Source organism: Eleginops maclovinus, chromosome 6 (assembly GCF_036324505.1).
Source record: "Eleginops maclovinus isolate JMC-PN-2008 ecotype Puerto Natales chromosome 6, JC_Emac_rtc_rv5, whole genome shotgun sequence".
Taxonomy (NCBI): Eukaryota; Metazoa; Chordata; class Actinopteri; order Perciformes; family Eleginopidae; genus Eleginops; species Eleginops maclovinus.
This window is the reverse complement of record NC_086354.1, coordinates 21,815,419-21,829,629: the sequence shown is the minus strand read 5'-3', so window position 1 is coordinate 21,829,629 and position 14,211 is coordinate 21,815,419. Positions and strand designations below refer to the sequence as shown.

At 42.1% G+C, this 14,211-nt stretch overlaps 2 protein-coding genes and 1 non-coding gene across 7 annotated transcripts in view; all 3 read left to right on the top strand.

Moving 5' to 3' along the window:
- Positions 1 to 1,988: 1,988 nt before the first annotated feature.
- On the top strand, positions 1,989 to 5,802 carry sdhc (succinate dehydrogenase complex, subunit C, integral membrane protein). The gene is made up of 6 exons (XM_063884910.1): positions 1,989 to 2,079; positions 3,164 to 3,223; positions 3,336 to 3,437; positions 4,003 to 4,064; positions 5,201 to 5,364; positions 5,544 to 5,802. The coding sequence occupies exons 1-6, from the start codon at positions 2,063 to 2,065 to the stop codon at positions 5,649 to 5,651; spliced, it is 513 nt and encodes a 170-aa protein (XP_063740980.1). The 5' UTR covers positions 1,989 to 2,062; the 3' UTR covers positions 5,652 to 5,802.
- A 1,621-nt stretch (positions 5,803 to 7,423) lies between these two features.
- Positions 7,424 to 7,497, top strand: trnar-ucu (transfer RNA arginine (anticodon UCU)). The gene has a single exon. It is a non-coding gene; the product is annotated as a tRNA-Arg (tRNA).
- A 1,805-nt stretch (positions 7,498 to 9,302) lies between these two features.
- The window catches only part of cadm3 (cell adhesion molecule 3), a 95,215-nt gene continuing 90,306 nt past the window's right edge, over positions 9,303 to 14,211 (top strand). For all 5 annotated transcript variants that reach the window (XR_010166061.1, XM_063886870.1, XM_063886868.1 and 2 more), the window contains exons 1-2: positions 9,303 to 9,525; positions 11,284 to 11,425. Coding sequence is in view for 4 of the 5 variants with exons in the window: in XM_063886870.1 (XP_063742940.1) it covers positions 11,335 to 11,425 (91 nt within the window). In the remaining variant the exon portion in view is untranslated. The remainder of the gene's footprint in view (positions 9,526 to 11,283; positions 11,426 to 14,211) is intronic.

Genomic DNA, 14,211 nt, shown 5'->3' with positions numbered 1-14,211 from the left:
GGCCAGACTAGAAAAACCATGTATTTTAACACGAGAAACGTAAACAATATATAACAATTACAAGACTTGAAAATAATACAAATAAAATACACATTTTCTGTGTTTGATGTAAAATAATCCCTCATATTTCAGTCAAAATTATACAAATCTAAAATATGAAGTTATACAATGTTATATTTTCAGACTGGATATTGGTATCGGCCTCAATAATCCAGAGTGAGTCAGGCTCTGCCGTCGCTTCCTGATCGCATCATCCATTATGTATGTCCTTGTGTTTCTCTTCACTAGCCACTCGTTACTTTACTGTCAAGATAGTCAACAAACTGTGGAGAGGCAGCTGCACATTTTTCTCCCAATTTGCTCCACCAGCTCTTTGTTCACGGTTGACAATTCAACAAGCCAAACCAATGTCAAAACTGTTAAATTATCAAATGAGTACAAATGATGGTTTATCTTGTCTGGTTTGAATCCTACATGTAAATGTACGACCAGGTTATTGGGAACCAAGTCTGAGAGAAAAGGCTGCCTCTTGGCGTCATCAATACTTCTTCCTTTTACTTGATTTTATTTCTAAATCATCGAAAGATTGACCTTTTCTCTTTGGGACTCTTAGGTTGGTGGTGCGGTCACTATAGTTTAAGTTTGGGCGGTCGTGTCGTTCTTTCTTGCAGTTTTTATTATCTTTTATCGTTATATTTTTGTTGCACATTGTACAACACTGTATAATTTCCCCTGCAATTTTGTAGTATCTATTTATGGGGTTGAGTTGTGTATATACATTGCATAAATAAGCTCCACCAGTTGTTAGTGATCATTGTTAATAAGTTATTATCTTTTTGATTACTTTATTAATTGATGGGTCTAATATGTAGGCCGTAGAAGAGCACAACACTTTAACCACTTCTGTTGTTAAACCAAAACAAGCAACTTAAATGGTTATGAAAATACCTTGCCAATACAATATTGCTGGTCAACTAATTGATTAAACAACTAAGCAAATAGTTTCAGCTTTAAACTCAACTAATGTCAAAATAGAAATAGTGCTCATAGTATTGATAAGTACGGAAGCCGAGAACGGCCGTGGATTTTTATTTTATGCACTGTTATGATAACGACTTATTATCTCAATATAACAAAGATCGTTTTCTCGTGATAACGAATTAATTTATAATATGTTGGACTTCATTTCAACCTGATTTCAACCTACAAGAGCTGCCACGAACGGCTTCCGTAGGCACTGGCTGTAGGTGTAGCCTAACGGTGAGTTACACTTTATGTTAACTTGATAACTTGACAGGGTTTGTTTAGGGGCTACCGGTCAGCAGATGAGAGGCTGACAAACTCCTATCTATCCGGCTGCTTCAGCTAAGGTAACGTAAAGATTTCTGTTATATCGAGAAAACAATCTCTGTTATATCGAGATAACGAGATAACAAGTCGTTACCACGAGATAACAGTGCATAAAAAAGAGAAAAATCCATGGGCATTCTCGGCTTCCGTAGATAAGTGCAGTTTACTGAATCAGAAGTTTATTTGATTGAAACTTATCTGTATTATTGATCTTTTTACAAGCTTCTTACATTGCAGATGTTGTGAGGAGAGGAGGCTTACATTAAAACCTTTAATGGTGTGTTATAAAATGGATGTGAAAGAATATCAAGTCATCAAAAGGAATAAAAAAAGCTGATTTATTTACCCCACTTTTTCTGTACGTTTATATTATTACTTTTTAACATAATTTATTTTGTATACAAAAAAGTTCAAATCAGACATATAAATGACATTGAAGGAAAGAAAGAACAGTTTCATATTTCAGATAAATATTTGTATACACAATTGGTTTTGATATGCCTTTTGATTCATAATGTGTTTTATAGTGCTACTAAGTTGTCTTAACACTTGGTAAATTGTGTTTGGAGTCAGCCCATCGCTTTTTAGGAATATGAAATGTCCCTAAATACATTTTGCCACTACCCTTGACCCAGCCTGACCTCAAAACAGCCGTTTAAGGGAGGCAACAACAACATCCGTAGACGTCACTTCCGCTCACTGCCTGTCAAACATGGCGCTGCTTCTAAGGTCAGTACATCTGGGCTACATACTGTTTGGGTTCGGGCAAAGCTTATTGTGCTCTACTTAAGGCTTATCATGACAAATGTACACATTAACAGCATTCTGGCGTTACAGATGAAGACAATATGCTTGAGTGGTTATTTTAACTTTGGTTTATTTTGCCTATTTAACGGGAATATGATGCGACTGACGTTAGCTAGCGGGCTAACGCTAGCTTATTTTTCCTGTATTCTATCCTAGCAGAGGGTGGACTTTGACTCTTCGTTTAATTCATAACGAACTCAAACGTTGTTATTTAGTAACTTTAGCTTTTATATGGGTGTTTTGTGATAGGAGATAAACGAAGGTTAAGCTTCATAACTGGAACGTTTGGTGTGGTTTGGCTTGTAGTTAGCTGCCAGGTTAGCTATCGTTAGCTACTTTTCTACGTTGCTGTTCCTTCACCAATTGAAGAGTCAAGTGTTTGTCGGACTTTGTCCACTTCACTGAGCGTAAGTAGCTGTTGAAGGTGAGCACAGGGCATGTCAGACGTATTAAACTAATCTTGATCAGTCTCTTGGAGTTGGCTTATCCTTTATTTGCACTATAGAGTATGGCATAGGGGTCATTGCATACCGACCCATACCAGGGCTTTTCATAGAATAGCTACAGAATATCCCATAGCTCTACTCAAATCCTAGTTTGTTCAGGAAGTTCTTGTTTTCTAGCATTGCTTATGTTTCCACTGAGATGGGTTGAAATGGGTACTGAACAAACAAGAATAGTTGTTGCTGAACAGTTTTCTCTTTCATTTTCCAAACTAAACATATCTTTAATAAACAGTGTAAGCACAGATCTTGCTAAAAAATAGCTTTAACACAGTCACCATCCATTCAAAGCCATCTGGGTTATTATTCTTATGACTATAGTTATTTCTTTAAAGCTTTTTTATTGGACAGAGTTAATATTATTGGCAGCTATAAATACAAATATTTTATTTTATTTGATCATTTTCTGTGTTTCAATGGAATAACCTGATGCTATATGCTTCTTTTCTTTTTGACTGCAGACACAAACAAGTCTCCTAACGCTCTCTTCTTTCTTTTTTTAGGACATTGGCCCGACAGGGTGTGTGTCTCTCCAGACCGCACTACGGTGTCTTATACAGACAGTAAGTTTTGTCTAATGTGTTGTACATAAGTTCACTGCTGCTAAGGATGCAGAAACATACTTAAACCTATACATTGTTTAACTTTTGTACTATGACATTTTTTCCTCCACAGTGCTGCTCCAATGGGAACCACAGCTAAGGAAGAGATGAACAAGTTTTGGGCCAAAAATACCAAATTAAACCGACCCATGTCTCCTCATCTCACCATTTACAAGTGCGTACTATTTTTCAATTGCGTGGTTATATCTTTTCCAGAACATGTCATGGTTCATAATATCAGCTAAATATATTTTCAAAGGTTCTAAACTAATATTGCTATTGAAGTTTAGGTAGTGCTCACTTTTAATCCTTACAAAGCAGAAGGGAAAGCAAACAATTTCAAGCCTTAATGCATGTGTAACAATGAGCAACTTGATGTTCTGTGCAGCAATTATTCAATTAAAACCAGTAAAAAAAACATCAACATTTGCTTTGTATGTGATTATTTAATTTCACACTCGTTTTCTGGCTTAAATATATTACATTTGATTTTCCTGTCACCTGGAATCATTCCTATGGCTAATCAGGACTTGGATTGCAACCAACAATTATTTGTATTATAGATTAATCTCATTGATCTTTTTATCTGTGTACATGTTGAATTGATGCGACTGAGCCTAAACTAAAACAAGCGGTTGAAGTCTGACTTGTAGTTTGGAGTGTGATTAAACTACACATTGCATTTTTGTATTTTATATAAAATAAATACAAATTTGGTATTTTTTTTCCTGCGTTTTCAGATGGTCCGTCCCCATGGTGATGTCCATCACATTCAGAGGAACTGGAGTGGGGCTCAGTGGAGGTAACACATCCGTCTTTTCTTTGTCATCATCATTAAATCATATGCTTGTGAATGTTCTTCCTTCTATGTCTGGCTTTATTCCTACTAACCAGAGTTAGTTAGATCCAATATAGGGGAAAGAAGTTCCCCTATATAAGTTTAAAGTTAAAATCAGTCTGATACATTTGTGAGTCTTTCCTATCATTACTCTTACACTGATGTGGAGCTCGTACTGCCATGGTCAGATTTCGATTGATACTGAAAATCTCTTCAGGGCATTTTAGACCTTCGCTATTGATTTAATGCTGAGAGCGTTTAAAACAACCTTTTGCGTGTGAACATCAAGCCTAATACTGGACGGCTAATGGCTTTAATTCATTTGCTGCCCGGTGTACAGGCTGATCCTGTGTTTCCATGACATCGTACATCACTACTTATGACCTTGATTTACCCTGCTGTAAAAGCTCAGCCAATGTATTTTACATGTTAATGGGTTCAATGAAGGTCAGCACCCTCAACTGCCAATAAACACACTCCACTACTGGATGTCTTGTTTTATCCAAACCTAACATGTGCTTATAAAATCAGCTTTCTGCAAAAAAATATGACCTGCTGTGATTTTTTGCAACCCATATTGATTTGTGTTGTCTGTGAATAAATATGCTGCCTTCTTAAAATGGCCTTTTGCATAAGGAGTCAAAAAACCGGAATGAATTGAATGTTTGGTTTTAAAGGTTGTTATTCAAATATGCAATTAATGTTTGCCTTGTGCGACTCTGCCTTTTGTGTTGACATTGATTCACACATGCAATGTGAGGAAGGAACATTTCCCCTTTGCCACAGAAAGAGGAGCTGAGTCAGAACATTTAGTGAAGTTCATTGTAATGGACAGAGGAGCCTATTTCTATACAGAGCCATTGACTGGCCTTCATTTAAATTAGTCAACAGGGAAAAGGGTCTTTACGTAAGTGAGATTTGTACAAAATGACTGGGTGCTGTGGTGACTCATCCAGCAACATCAGGATGTTGTTCATTGATGTGCTCATTTCTCACTCAGCGCTTTCTCTCCATAAGGCATGCATGTGCAACATCCTTCTCACCCATTCACATGCACACCTTGTCCGATCTGTGGTCTCATTACTTCTGTCTGTGTCTAGCTATCTCAGCCTTTGCCTTGGCTGCGCTGGTATTACCAGGAAATTACCCCCACTACCTGGACTTGATCCACTCGCTCTCCGTCGGCCCCTATCTCATTGGGTTGGCCAAGTTCGGTCTCTCCTTCCCAGTATCGTTCCACACCCTTAACGGCATCCGGCACTTGGTAAGACCATTTATTTATTTATAATATTTTTATTTTTTCCTTTTTATGAGTATATTTTGTTGTTTCATTTGGCTGATTTAATAGTATTACATTTGCCAACATGTACAAGATGATGGTGTTTTACTAAATGACCTTCTCTCTCTTTACTCCTATTTGTTTATTATTATTATTGAAATCAGTGGTGGGACCTGGGCAAAGGCTTCAGGATCCCAGAGGTCTACCGCACTGGCTACACAGTTATTGGCCTGTCCATCATCACCTCCCTGGCAGTGGCTTTCCTCCTCTGAGCGGAGAACCAGAAGAGACGAGCAGAAAGGAGAGTAGGGAGTCGAAGGGGATGTGGATTGTATTCACTGCGGGGAGTTTTATGTATATGTTCTGTTCTACTGAAGGCACCATTTCATCAGATTATTAAATAAAAGATTATATTATGCTGTATGCAGACGTGGTGTGTGATTCTTTTTTTCTGTTATGAAATAATCATACTCTGAACAGCTTTGGGTTCATCAAATGCAGCCCAGGTTCGAAGTGCATGCAAATGTGACCCAGTTTATTTTACACTAGGGGTAAAAAAAACAAGGCCTAATTGCGACGTGTTCCACATGTTTAATCCTTATGTAATTGATCTCGTTGTGCTGGGACGTCACTAATCACTTTTCCTTGCCCTCTGTGCTCCGTACTGTGTCTGCCTGTTGTCTGTGCTCAGGAGTGTGTGTTAGTATCTGTAGAGCTGCTGTTTACTCCAGGCTGTCATTCATATTTTACCTTCTCCAGACCTCAGCTGCTCGGATGCATTTTTAACATGAGGAAAGCGAGAGGCTGATATGTGGAGGGATAGCGCGGTGGTGGAAGCTGTGTTTGTGAACAGGCTCCTTACCGGCAGCCTGCCTCAGGCCTGACCTCCTGCTGAGCCACACAGGAGCTACGCAGCACCTCAACCGCTTTTGTCCTACAGAGTGAATAAAAGCAAGCCGTGAGGTGATGTCAGACCCAACCGCACTTCTGTAGCATAAAGTTACACAGGGAAAAAACAACTGTAAATGTTCTGGAGAGGATGCAGCACCCATACTGTTTTCCTGCAGCTTGTTTGAGAATGTGTCTGTTTAGATTTACAGGACCTGCTCTGAGAAACCACACGGCCACTTAGTCTGGTTAACTTCAACAGAATTGGTTTATCAATTTGTTACTGAAGGCTCGGAGGGAAATGCTTGGATTTCTTTTCAATCTGCTGTAGATTAAATGTATTTGTCAGCCATGTGATGAAACTATTGCATGTAAAGGACTTGGAAAAAACTGTCTACATTAGCTCTGTGTAATAAAACACGAGTTAATTTTATGCCTTTCGAAAGTGCAATATTCTCCTGAGCCAGATCAGCTCTGGACAAACATCTCTACATTTACATGGTTCCTTTTTTAAATAATTGGCAAAGACATCCCTTGCAGAAAAGCTCTCTGTTTGTGACTTTTTGGCTGAGTGCAGTTACCGTATCTTGTTATCGAGATGATTCCCTACATTGAGTCTAATCCATGTTATAGGCACATTTCCATCTGAGCTAGAGATCCATCAGATTGCAATTTCCCATTTTGAATGACTGGAAAATTGCTCAAACTCAGCGGGGTTTAAGCATTGATTTGCTTATACTGTAGTCTGTTCACACCAAACCCTGTAGACATATTTCCCATTTTAAAAGAGAGGTAATAAAAACATGGGCTGTTCACTGGAGCTATTCCCTGCAAGGCGTGAGCACTTCGCCTCATACTCATTGATGCATTTACAATGTGAGATGTTCCGTCCTTTGGTTTTGCTCTGATAATATCACCATTATGATGTTTTGATGAGATAACCTGTGTGAAAGCAATGGGGGATGGAGGGCAGGGGCTTTTGCTTTCTCTATGAGGCATGAGACTTAATGAGAGCGCGCCGGCAGCACCCCCTACCGGCCGGGAATATATTTTCCAACCGGTCCTGCGGTCCTGATGCTGAGGGATGCTGAGGATGCTGCACAGGGCTGGGAGGGGGAGTATAAACCCGCTTTTGATCGAAAAAAATCGTGGCACAGTCTCTGTGGCGCAATGGAATAGCGCGCTGGACTTCTAATCCAGAGGCTCCGGGTTCGAGTCCCGGCAGAGATGATCAGGAAAGTGTTCTGGCTTTTTGAATGAGTGATGGAAACAAATATCGTTTGCTCGTTTTTGAATCCTACCTTCTCTGAATACAGATAACGAATAAATAGATATGCAGAGGCCAAAAACAGTGCATCTTGCCTGAATTGTTGAGGCTTTTCAGCACTCAAAGGTCAGTGATTTAATATGCACATCTCAAAGGGCAAAGAGACTGAATACGAGGGACAGTACGGTCTTTGTTACCAGTCTGTAACTGTCCAGGCTGCGTGCTCTGGCTCCGGTCCTATTGGCTCCAGTCATCACGTAAAGGCACCGCAGGACACACACACCCCGTGCAGCCTCGTCGTGTGAAAGTCAATGGACACGGTTTCAGCACCTGGGGCTGTCCACTCATTTAAACCAGAGCAAACAACAAAACATTGAAATCCTTTCCGTCCTCATAACAAGTGTTTAAGTATGACAGATGCTGCCTTACTACTCTCGTGATTGGTTTACAGACAGAAGGAGAGAAGGACTTTAAACACAAACGACTGATTGTCAGAAAATGGTGTCTCTTTAACATTATTGTATGCATTTTCTTGTATTGAATTATAGACTATAACGACAACGTGGTGATACAATTGCGGAATAAGAATTGTGTGTTTTTAATTTAGTGAAATCAGACTGGGGACCTTTCTGGAATCCATTCAAGGACCCCTGAAGGTGGACTTTAGTTTCTGCATTAGAACAAACTTACATTACCCAAATAATGGAAGCCCAGAGCACCACTCGCCCTTTTTTTCTCTTTGGGAATAGCAGCTGCTTTTTTTTTTTTTTTGAAGATCTCTCAAACAGCCCCTGCTCTCACCCCCTTCCGGCTCCCCATGGCTTTTATTATTTTGTATTTTCTTGAAACCCACATCCCTTAGTTTCAGTTTGTCACCACTGATTGGGCTGTCGTGCGCCATCCATGTTTAACCCCATCATGCCTCCCCACACACGGACCTAATCCACCAGTAAAACTAATCTCTAATCCTCTCTGGCAAGTTCAACAACCCCCCCCCCCCTCCCCTCCTCTCCCTCCCTTCTGAATCCCAAACGGTCATGATGTATATAAAACGTCAGAGGACTACCAGATGATAAAGTGATTATGCTAATGTGTCCAGTCCTTCAAACGTTATCGCAGTATTATACAAATGTTGGAGTTCATAAGAGATAAAAAGTCATAATAAAGTCACAGATGAACAGCAGTATTGAAGGGAAGAGTCCAACAACTCCACGAGGCCAAGGACTTTGTAATACCATTATTACCATAATGCAAATGATAATGGAAACAGCAACGGGTCTTTTTCCAAGATATGCGTAATAGCTCCATAATATCAATGATAAGAAGCATACTGAGAACTGTGACGACCAACTCCAGATGACCTCGTAATTAAGGAGATATGTGCGCGTGAACTTTTGATAAAAGTGAAGAGGGACACTAGACCTACTCCATATAAAACCTCCAGATAAAGTGAGCAGAGCTACCCCCGGGGGAATCCTAAAGTAATGTGCCACCACAGGAGATAATAAAATACCATACAGTGCGATAAGGTCAGTGCAGACTCACTGTGGAGTATTATGGGAAACACTATGGGTATTTCTCGCTATGGTGAGATCACACTTGTCTATCTGCTCCATCTCCATCGTGTTTGTTGCAGGTCCCTGCTCTGGCCCTGTTATCCCGATGGTACGGGCCAAATCGTATTAAAATCCCCCCCCTTTCTCCCTCCCTCCCTCCCTCCCTCCCTTGTCCCCTCCCCTCCCTCTCGTCTTTCAGACAGACTGTTTTTGCTGCAGTGAACGGCAGCCGTGGAGAGAGAGACACACACACACACACACACACACACACACAGTGAGGAGGAAAAGCAAGAAAAACAAAGAGTCAGGAGATAACAAAAGTCGATAAAAACAGATTGAGAGAAGGCTCCGGACAAGCTGCGCATCAAAGGAGGGACCTTATACCGGGGACCGTATTTGAGACCAGCGCCAACGAACCGGAGGCGGAATATAACGGTGTGTGTGGTTATTACCGAGCATTGCTTGTTCTTCTTCTTCTTCTTCTTCGCAGTTTGTATTGTTGTTCTGGGTTTAGGCTGTAAGTCTGCAGGGCGGACAGGAGACACCTGACGCTTTTCCGTCTCCAGGAATGTGTCTGTGTTCGCACTCTGGGTAGGTGGCTGTGTGTTTGTGTGTAATCCAGTATGCCTGCCCAGGGAGAGAGCTGTATAATCCCCCCCTCCGTGTTTTATAATTTACTCTTGAATATGCGTTTTGTGCGTGGTCTCCCTTTCCTCCGTGGCTTCATCTCTCTGCAAAACCACAACTGCCTGCGCTTTGTGAAGCAGCCACAGAGTCTCTACATCTCATCCCGTCAGCACCAGATATCCCTGCAAGTGAAGGTGTATGGAAACATTGCTCTGGTGCTCCTGTTGTCCGCCGCAGCGATGCAGGGCCACCACGATCTGTTATTATTGTTATCATCATCATCTTCATCATCATCATCACCATCATCATCGCTAGTTGTCTTATCGGCTGAATCACGCCCAGAGTGTCCGGCTTATTTCCCATGGATGCACTTGTTCTAGTTTTGTTTTCATTTCTCGCCAACAGGAAAAAAGGGCTGGAGCAACAATAAACACAGAACCCCAACCCCTCCCAATCCCCACATCCCATCCCATCCCATCCCATCACATGCCCCCACCCCACCCTACCCACACCCTGCTCTCCTCCATCCCACCCTCTATCCCCGCCCTAACCTCCCGCCCGTCCCGCAGGCTACACACACTCCTGCGCGATTTTCCTCTCCGCGTTGGCAATGAGGGAGCGTTTCGCAGATGGACCGAGAGCTTTACCTCTGAACAGGGCCACTGCTATTTTAAGGAATGTGCGTGAGAGGAAAAGAGGGAGTGTGTGTGTGTTTGAGAGAGACGGAGAGAGTAACTGAGCTCTTATTGTGCGCGTCTGTCGGTGTCCATGTATTCTCAGCGGGAGACAGGTGCATCTCTGCTGTTATGCTTTTTTCTTTCATTTACTGGTTTGTTGCTATGTCCAATTAGCTTGAATTAGTTGGAGCTCGGTTAGAGGGTTGTCCAAAAAACACTCGTTTCCTTCCACCCATATGCGAACAGCTTGTTAAAGTGAATGAATTCACAGTTATATCAACCCCTTCCTTGTCTCCCCTCATTACCACAGATACACCACTAACACCATCACCATCCCTTTGTTATTTAGGGGGAATGTACATTATAACAGCAAAAATGAAGAGCCAAAAATAGCAACATATTAATTAAGAGGCATGCATAAATATTAAAGATAAATAGAAAGTACACAAATGATTATTTACAAGAATACACATGCAGGTGGAAAACAAAAAGGAACAGTATTTGAAAATCAAAAATGTGTAGCATGCTGAAGTATTGTGATAGTAGTAAAAGTGGAAGTATGTATTGCACCGGTATTTACATATTTATTCCAGTCATTCAATCATCAACTAAAAGATAGCAGCCAATAATAATAATAATAATAATATATATATTATCCTCTCTGCTGTTTGCTTTCTATCACCTCCCCCCACCTCTTGCACCCGTCTCTCTCAATCTCCTCTCCGTATGCTATGACACAAGCAGATCGATGAATACCCATGGAGCAAAGCGTGAGCAGCGGGTGGGCCAAGCGTTTATTCAGCAGCCAACCAGTGGCAGGGGACGCAATTAGTGGCCAGTAGGCTTTGCCCTGCTTGTTTTCCTTATCTCTCCACTGCTCTGCCTGCAGGTGATCCAGAGCTCCTCGGCCCTCCTGAGGATTCAGAGAGACAGGCGGACCATGGCCTTCCCATCAGCCCCCTCCGCATTATGGAGTGTCAGCTTATTGACAGTACTATTCGCAGCCGCTGTCCACAGCAACATTATCTATGGTAAGCACCTCTCCCTCTTTATCTGACTGCTTTCTATTCTCTGTATCTCGCTGCGTGTCCCCGGGGCCCCTGACCTCCCCGACCCTCTCTTTCTGTCTCCGGTTGGTGCCCCTTATCTGTTGACTTGATTCTTTTTTGTTGTTTCCTGTATGATGACAACGGAATCACAGAGGCGTTAATAAGCACATGGGACACTCCCACCTCCCAGGACCCCAGTGGAATTTCTGCCGTTTGTTTTTGAGGAATGTGTGTGACTTGCACGAGGTCGCAGAGTCCCACACACACACATGCATACTGCCGGGTCATTGCTGGGAGAGCTTACTTTACCCATGACATCCTTCTATTTTCCTCTTTCTCCCTCCCTGACAGCTAGCAGGCACTCACAAGTCCCACTAGCATCCTCATTTTCATCTTCCCTGCCTTAGCGTCTCGCCGTTCTAACGTGTGCGGACTGTATCTGTGTCAGAGGTTCGCACGACATGGGGATGAGCAGTAATCATCGTGTACTTACTCAAATAGCAACACAGGTGCGCACACACACACACACAAAGTAAAGACACATGACACTCGCAGTGGCTGTAGCTCAACATTTGATGAGCTGGGCGCGACTGTGAGCGCATGGTAAGAGAGGATTTGATGAGAGAAGCACTCTGTAATGATACCATCCCTGCTGTGAGTTCCCAGTGAACAGGAATACACTGTTAAATGTGCTTTTCCAATTACATAACACTCAGATGGCTGGCTGATGGTAATTCAACCTTTAGAGGGCACATTTTGCCGAGGGCGAACCGGCACGTCATGGTTGTCCCTCAATCCATAGATAATTGATTGACTCAGGTAGAGAGCTGTTGGCATTTTCTCATTACAGTAAAGGATTTAATTGCACAAGTGTTCGGCAAATAACCGTAAGAAGAAATAGCAGGCAAGAAGGAGTTTTAATAGACGTTCCCTGATTTGCATTTGCAATATACATTCTCAGAGGCCCCTTGCATTCACTTGAGCACACCCACACACTTCGACGATTCTGAATAAACTCGTGTGAGCACAATGCACATGCTCATGCCCGGGCACATGCACTGTTTACACGCGTATGCATACTGATATTTCAACGCAGCGAGTTCACGCACCGCATTTATTGTACTTCCACTTTATTTAGCTGCATCAGCTGTTTTTTTTCTCTTGAATTATGCATAATTGTGTTTTCCTGCAAGTTTGCGTATGAAATGTGGGGAAGTGGAGGTTTGCCAGTGGGAGCTCACAGTGGTCAGTGCAGTTAGAGGTGTGAGATAGAAATATCTGGCTGAGATAAGAAGCTGGGCTGAGGTCAGTGCTAAGCAAATGCAAATGGAGACCTGTCAAGTCTCCTGCTCGCTGTTGAGAAATGCGCAAACAATCTCCAGATTGAGGTGCTGATGAAGAAATATCAATCTCTCGTCAGAGTGATGACCCCAACCGTGTAGATTTCTTTCAAACCCAGGTAGCGGTGCGTTATTTGGGTCCGAAAACGATTTTGGCTAGCATTCAGACTCCCGTCACATTTGATTAAGGTGTGCCTGGTGGGAGGCCTGACCATGCATGACCAATTCCTGCTTTAGTTTCACCTAAGAGCTGTTTTACATTATCATGTCAGTCAAGCAGAGTAATTACGCCTGGGACGTCTGACAGTGTTTAGGAGATGAGAAAACACGTCAAAGAGGGAAATTGAGAGTAGAATAGAAGCAGGGTTATCTCAGTTTCAGTGTGATATGGTCGTTGTTAAGCATTAAGCTGTATTTGTGTCATTAATCAAAGCGATCAGATAATTAACTTCACTGAAACAAAACTTTTCGGCAGTGAATTCAGAATTACTTTTGTAAAAAAAAAAAGAATATCTAATCTTGCGCTACTTAGGAAGACATTAATCAAGTACAGGAATTTGTCTTGGTGGAATTGATGCAAGAAATACTGGCAATTCTCTTCTTTCTCTCAGGCAAACAAGGAGGTGAATCTTATAGGAGACTGTGTGTGTGTGTGTGTGTGTAAGATATGTATTTGCTTTGTGCTGGCTCTCTTCGAGCAATGTAACAAACAGTGCTGTGGCAGTTTCAGAGGAAAATGTGCGTAAGCTTGAGCTGACTGGTCCATTGCTCACATCTGCTTCGATCAGACTGATTGTTGTAGTCGTGGCACAGAGTACAGAGTAGAAAACAAAGGTAGGGCGGGGTGAGCAGATAATGCTGTCATAATGGAGATCTCCGTGCTAAGAGGCCCTGAAACAGAAGGGTACACTTAGCATAAATAATTCAATGTTATGTATCAGAGAGGAAAAACGATTAGCTCAGCAAATCAATGCGAGAGCACACGAGCAATCAGAGTGCAGGACTGCCCGTCACTTCCACACTCAGGCTGCACTGTGAATTAAAAGCATGTGGACTGTGTGTCCCTTTTCATCATTCAGAGAGGGGTAAGAGAGAGAAAAAGAGCTCCCCCATGAGTTATAGGGTTGATTATAATTCAGTAACCAACACGGCTGCAGGTCATGACCGCTTATATTTCTCCCCAACCCTCCAAACTCTCCTACTCCCACTGACCCATCTTCATTTGATGTGTGTCAAAGTCAGGGAAAGGACAGCATTATTTTTTTCTGGAATCATCTGTGACCGGGCTTCCTTAGAGCGAGGTAACGAATCGGGGGAGACACTAATTGCGCGCCATTTGACATATCCATTTCCACAGCTGGATGTGCAGCCATGCACTGCGGATGGAAAGTGCCTCTCAGAAGGGCACAGATTAGGCATGCAATTGGC

Bases quoted from the DNA above. Each gene is read 5' to 3' on its own strand.
- sdhc (XM_063884910.1), top strand. The intron at 4,065-5,200 runs GTAACACATCCG...GTCTGTGTCTAG, and splicing joins TGGAGTGGGGCTCAGTGGAG to CTATCTCAGCCTTTGCCTTG. The intron at 5,365-5,543 runs GTAAGACCATTT...TATTGAAATCAG, and splicing joins TTAACGGCATCCGGCACTTG to TGGTGGGACCTGGGCAAAGG.